Here is a 6,730-nt window from a genome sequence, read left to right as displayed (position 1 = left end):
GGCTGTGCTGGGTCTTAGTTGCAGCATATGAGATCATACTTGCAGCTTGTGGGATCTAGTTCCTTGACCAGAGATTGAACCTGGGCCCTCTGCATTGGGAGCATGGAGCCTCAACCACTCAACAGGTAAGTCCACACATTTGGGATCGAAGATGGGTGTAAAACTGAAAAATCAGGGCTGTCCTGCCTCCTGCGATTTTCTGTTGTAATTTTTCCATACATTTTATTTTGCAAAGATAAAATGAGTCATTATTTTCCCTTCAAGCTTGCAAAATTTCCTCTGGGAACAGTTTTACACACAGTGTGAGAGAAAGTGGATTGTGAACAGAAGCAGCTGGACCACACAGAGAAATGAGCCAGCACGGGGCAGGGTCAAATGTGTGACATCTTTCCTGCCGCAGGGAGGATCTCCCCTTCTAATTAACCAGGTGTCTGTTTTCCTCTTCCTGAATTTTCAGTGGCCGTTTTTTAATTGCGTTGACTTCTTTCCAACACCTGACACGTGCCTCACCAATCTTCAGCCAAACAGCAGGTGTTAAGTGGACCCAGACCACCGAACGCTAAACTAAGGGAAAATGAAAGGTCAGCCGGCCCAGTCTAACTACACAAAGAATGCATCCTTAAAACAAAGTGATTCCTGGGTTTTGAGCCCCTGTTAGGTATACCTGAGATGGGGTGTGAATTACCAATCGCCTCATTCTTAGTTCAGGGCCTGCACGTGGCACCAGTAGGAAAACCATGATCTGTAACTTCTCGTTTGGTGAAGATTCCCAGACCCCTCCCAGCAGTCATCCTGCTCATCTCACAGTGTCTGGGGATTTTTCAGAGAGACCCCAGCCCCGATTCCATTATCTGGCCTGATGAGTGGGCTCTTGTGGACTCTCATAAACTTTTGATGAATTTCATCTTTTCCCCTAAGGTAAGAGCAGGCCATGAAATCAGCAAGTTGCATTTATTTAGAATGTAATAGGTTTTTGATTATCTGGGAACTGTGATTATTCTGGATTTTCAGAAAACAAAGCTCATTGCCACATGCCAATCCTCACTACAAAATCACTGGAGAAAGTAAAAATTACACTTGTAAAATCATTTTATTGGTATAAATATACATATGAATAAAATACCTCAGCCTGTAATGTAAGTGAATATTTGTGAAATGTCTTAAAAAGTAGTATTTTGATTTTTTACAGGTGTCAAAGTATTCTCTCAATCACATTAAAAGCTAATATGCAGAACAGAAATTAAAGGCCTTCAAAAAACATGAATATTCATAAAACTTCATTCCAATCAACTATATACATTAATCTGGGAGCATGGTAGAATCAGCCATGGGCCTTTCACTCGGTTCTTAACTCACTTGGTGGTGGTATCACAAAGGTCACCGTACCAAATTTAAATGTACAATTCCACATCAGGAAGGAAGAAGTTCCCCATGGGAGAATGTAAAAACCATACCCAAGATCTGATATATATAATTTATACAAATTATTAGTGTGCTCTGTTAATTACAGTGTGCAATCGCATACATCAAGAATAAATTGCTCTATCAAGTGCAGGTTTGACACAGGTACAGTCAGCTGGGTGGTGTTACTCATGAATATGTGTCCAGTTACCTCGTTTACCTCCCCAAACTCATCTGATGGGGCAACCTTTAGCTGCCTCAGAGAAATTCAAGTAGGGCCCATGGGATAATGCTGGCATTCGTTGAAGGCAGATGAAGGAATGCATAGAGATCAAATGCCAAGGGTTGGGCAAAATCACACCTGTGCTTTGATTCCCAAGAAATGGATTTGTTTTGGTTCTCGAAAAAAGGAGAGAAAAAAGCACCAAGAGACAAATGCTTAGAAGAAGAGATGTTGCCCTTGGTTCCTCTCTGATAGCTAGCAGAAGTGCCCCTCACAGTAAGACTTCTGCGTGGGTGACCATTACACAAAAATATACTCTCTCTCTGCTTCTTCCCCAGAGTCGCTGCATTTGCTGCCTGGCTGGCTGTCTTTACTGGAGGCCCACTGCTTTTGCTCTTGACACTCCTGGGCCTGCTGGCTCCAGCTTCTCCTGGACACTGAAAGGAAGGGAAGAAAGTCGTTACCGTTGATGAGCAAGGAGATGCTGGTGGGGTGAGATAGGCAGGGGCCCTGAAGAGTGTGGGAGGGTTTGAGATGCACTTTCCCAGAAACAGTTTTCCAAGTACAATTCAAGACTCTAAACAGAAATTAAAAACAAAACAACATAAAAACATAAAAAACAGAAAACATAAAAACCCCAGTCTATGAGAGGGTGAGCCTCTCATAGATGCGGTTGACCATCTGAGGGTGAGGACCCCAGCAGGGGAGGGTCGGGGTGAGAGCACAGGGAGGGGCCAGGAAGGGGGAGCACCCGGAAGCCACTCTGTCCCAGGGGACCCCCTCGGTCACGCGGCACAGAGAGCCCGGAGGTGGCACCGCTGGACAAATATTCCATCCGTTGCCTTCTGCACACCATTTAGGGTTGGCAATCCCTGCTTCCAGGACAGGATATGAGGAGGCGCCCCAGTGATCTCTGTCAGGCCTTTCTGTGTCTCAGAAAACCCCAGTTTCACTCTCTAGGAAATGGAATAAAGTCTTGTGGAAATGAATTAATGCTGCCTCTATTCAATCCTTTAGGAACGGCTTCCAGGTAAAAAAAACTGTAGTGTGTGTTGCCTGTCTGATCACATATGAACACGGGGGAGCTACAGAGCAGTGATGAGAGAACAGTCACCGGACTGAGCCTTCGTGATGTGTCCTGCCAGGCGCTCCCTTTTATCACTGTTACTCTCCACAACTACTGGGTAGGTTCTATGAAACTTGGAGTCAGGATTTAAATTAAATCTTTCTCCAAAATCCATGTTCTTTTCCACTAGGTCATAGCTTCTCTGCTACTGTACCTTGGAAAAGGTCCAGATGCCATACTCCAGCGTGGCTGTTAAGAGTTATTAAATATTACTCACCAGGTCTATTGTAGAGATGTCACTTAAAAGCAAAAAAGACCAAACCCCATGTACTTTGTGTGCCTTGAAAGAGTGCAGCTACCTCACTACTCAGAAGTTTAAATATCCAACCAGGAACACAGTCCTGGAAAACCAAGAGGATTCATTTGATGCTTTGAATCATTTTGATGTTAGCATTATGTTAAAAAAAAAAAAAACAACTCATTTTTCTAGGAACTGGCTATTTAAATGTTTCATCTGCTAAGGAATGTTGTTTTAGGAAGGGAAAGCTCATGAAACCTAATAGGCAAAATGCAAACATAATAAAGTACTTCTCTTGCCAATCCTGCTGTCAGAGCCAGATTCTGATTGCTACACAATAAAAATTTAAATTTTAATTACATTAAATTTACTCAAAAGGAGAAAATTTCATGATAAAATAACTTTTTAAAAACTTTTGACTTTTTAACCCAACAGTTTTGAGCAAATTCTCAGATGGAGGGGAAAAGCAAAGAATAAATATTACATTGAAGTTTTATTTTAGCTTGATTTGGGTGAAAAAAAAAGGTGTTTGGTCCTTTGAAAGTTGTTAACAAGCCAGGTTTGGGGAGAAAAGGCAAGTAATTTTCTATAAATAATTTTCCCTTTTTCACAAAGTAATTTGATAGTAATACTCAATATTTAAGTTCTGAACTTGTGCCTGTGTACTAGGAACAGGGGTTAGCAGGGAAATTTTACTATATTTTGATCTTGAAATACTTTGCAATAATCTAACCTCAAAACAGATCATTACTAGTGAAATCGGCTAGAAAATCTTATTCATTTTAAAACTAAAATAAGTATTACCCAGGTTTCCAACACTACAAATTCAAAGGAAGAAGTATGCTGATATATTGCTCGTTTATCTTCAGAGCAAACATATTAGCTTTCTTTCTTAAAAAATTTTATCCTTCCCAATATTTATAACATCCTCAGAATCCCAGGTCTAATTGATGTCACATGATATGACATCAAGAATACCCTCTAAAAATGGAGAAATTCCTGCAATCAAATATGTTTCTGTCACAGATAAAAACCAAGAACCCTGGACCAGGACTAACCGAAATTGAGTACCAATCCAACATAAGAATTTTCCTGCAAAAAGTAAGACTGTCCTTCAGTCTCCATCCAAGTGACACTAGCTTCTGAGTCCTCCAGGCCAGGGTGGCGGGGGAGGGGTGGGGGTGGACGCAAGTTAACAGGCTGGTTTCTGAGTTGGTGACGTAGAGCCAACCTGGTACCAGTCATGAAAGCAAAACTTCTAATTTGCCTGACATAGTCATTGAGAGGAATAATGATATGCTGTTTCTGGAGGACTGTCAATGCAGTTCACTATGGTGGTGACATTATTTAAAAATTCTTTCTAAAAAATTCACTTTCATTAACTCTACCAGTTGTGAATATGATAATGGGTCTAGTACCAGGCTGACATTTTCTTTGTATCATAAGTAAGGTACCATTCTTGGACAGGAAAACTGAGGCATGGTGAGATCAAGGAACTGTTTGCACAACTCACTTGAGTTTGAAAGCCAAAGCACTTGGTATTAGTCCAGATTGCTAGTGCAAACAACCTTAGTAGGAGATGTGTTCTTTTTCATTTGTTTTCCAGCCTTTAGGCAGCATTATTTGATTGCATGTAATTAGGACAGTAATTACAAAATTACAATTATATTTAAGTAGGTTCAGTATTTCTGAATTCAGACTTTTTACTAATTTAGAGAAACTTTCTCTTAGGCAGCCTGATTTAATGCTTAACTTGATAACTGTTTTAAAGACTGTTTTACTACACTTCTTTAATGCAACAATTCATACATTAAAGTTCAAGAGCTTCTCTATATGTGTCTGCACACATTTATTACCATTCCAGGTACCATTAAAATTATAAAAGATACCTAAGTAAACAGGCAATTTAGTCAACAGAAACAGTCTATATATATATATTCATATCCTGTCTTCAGTGTTGATAACTGATAGGCTCAAATGTGAAATCTGTCATTCTTGAAGATGACCTGAGTTTGCATACATATATGCAAATATACATATATGCTAATTTTAGGGCATCTTAAATGTGCATATAAATTCAGAATTAGAGATTGATATAAAAATTTGAGCTTTTCTCTATTTTAAGCTCCACTGACATTCATATTTCCCAGGAGAAAAACATGATGACCTTAAAATAATAATCTGTAGTTGACCTTGTTTTTTTGAAATATTTTCTGACAAGCACCGAAAGTGTCAATGAACTGTTAAATTTCTTTTGAAGAATTCACATAGGGGTAGTAGAACCCAGATCTGGTGAGAAATGGGGAACACAGCACTGGGTTACAGATTATTAGCCACAACCAAATATTTGTTGGCTATAGGCTGAATTATGGAAGAGGCAAGTGATACACTATAGGAATCTCAGAATAGGATGGCCTGTCCAAATAGGATACATTACAATGCATACAATGTCAAAACCAACTCTTTTCTTCAAGAAAATAGGACATACTCTAATGAAGACATCACAGCTTATATTAAACGTAGAGAGGAAATGATATGAAATTCAAAAGATGCAATTACAAATACTTCCAAGAAAAGAAAGCAAGCATTTTACCTGTCAAACCAGTATTAAAATAGCCACATAATTAAAACATAATAATCATGATAAAAATAGGCAGCATGCTTTGAGAACAATAGCTTCTGTTTGTTTCACAGAGAAATGATTTAGGAAGGTAAGAAAGCTGTTTTAGCATAAACAAAGATGCTCTTAAAATACTTAAAGAAAACTACACACTGTGGTTTTATAGAATTGCTCTGCTAATTGCATTTGTTAACCAAACTATTCAGAAAGCAGACTGCTATGCAGTTCTCAGGGGTGAAGACAAGTGCTGGGAATCGGCACTAACAAAACAAGATTAAAATGTACATCAGATTATTTTAACTGAAGCTCCTCTAAAAATTATGCTTTTGGTTCCTGTTCATATCTCAAGAAATCTAGGCAGGAAAGCAGATCAAGATGGTCCTATTGAATTCCATCAAAATTTGACATAGCCCATCACAATGAGAATTTTAAACCAAAGAGGTCATCAAAAAAAAAAAAAAAAAATCAGACAGAATTTCTTGCCTTTCTAGGATTCGGCTTTTCTCTGGCTTCATCTTATTTTTACTCTAACTCAAAACATCACTGGATGATCAGTGTGGTACTGGCAGGTGGGCTCTTCATCCATGTGTTGTATATATAAATGCTGTTGGTGGTCACTTGAAAAATGAATGTTACATTGCATTAAGGGTGCTTTGTTAACAACAAATGATTGTAAGTCAACTGATGCAAGAGTTCAAATGTAAATTTCCAAAATCTAGCAACATCTAGGTAACATTGGGTGTCCTTATCAAAAGAGGCAATATAGAGCTTCTGATTTAATATAAATTCTCTTTTTTCAGAAAATGTCTTATTGTAATTTATATGATTTGAAGATAACAGATTTTCTTTAAAATATTGAAAAATCTCTTGCAGAGAGAAGCTATGTAACTGTGTGACTATGAACACACCTACCACAGGAAACCCTTTAAAAATCAAGAAACAAGTCAGCTGTTTTCCTCTAGGGCAGGTGCTACCAGTCCAAACAGAATGTTGCTTTCTTTATGCAGTGGGCCATGTCCTTAACACCACCCTGCCACCTGGCTAGTGTGTGCTGGGCTAAGAGGACATGGCTTATCTCACAGTATCTGGTCAAGAAGGCTGACTCCAATGCTGTTGCTGGTG

At 39.0% G+C, this 6,730-nt stretch overlaps 1 protein-coding gene and 1 long non-coding RNA gene across 7 annotated transcripts in view; one reads left to right on the top strand and one right to left on the bottom strand.

Annotated features, from left to right (window-relative positions):
- Positions 1–1,074: 1,074 nt before the first annotated feature.
- CARMIL1 (capping protein regulator and myosin 1 linker 1) overlaps positions 1,075–6,730 on the bottom strand; it is a 307,355-nt gene continuing 301,699 nt past the window's right edge. For 4 of the 5 annotated variants that reach the window (XM_040249951.1, XM_040249952.1, XM_040249954.1 and 1 more), the window contains one exon: positions 1,075–2,061. In XM_040249951.1, coding sequence (XP_040105885.1) covers positions 1,925–2,061 — 137 coding nt within the window. In that variant the 3' untranslated portion in view covers positions 1,075–1,924. The remainder of the gene's footprint in view (positions 2,062–6,730) is intronic. The other variant, XM_040249953.1, reaches the window with a different exon arrangement.
- LOC120870480 lies at positions 2,029–4,138 on the top strand. 2 transcript variants are annotated; one of them, XR_005722784.1, is made up of 3 exons: positions 2,029–2,116; positions 2,642–2,808; positions 4,015–4,138. It is a non-coding gene; the product is annotated as an uncharacterized LOC120870480 (long non-coding RNA). The 2 variants fall into 2 exon arrangements; XR_005722783.1 differs by lacking the exon at positions 4,015–4,138 and having other exon boundaries at positions 2,642–3,347.

This window comes from Oryx dammah, unplaced genomic scaffold (assembly GCF_014754425.2).
Source record: "Oryx dammah isolate SB20612 unplaced genomic scaffold, SCBI_Odam_1.1 HiC_scaffold_11, whole genome shotgun sequence".
Lineage (NCBI taxonomy): Eukaryota > Metazoa > Chordata > Mammalia > Artiodactyla > Bovidae > Oryx > Oryx dammah.
The sequence above is the reverse complement of the archived record's forward strand: the minus strand, read 5'-3'. Positions and strand labels throughout refer to the sequence as shown.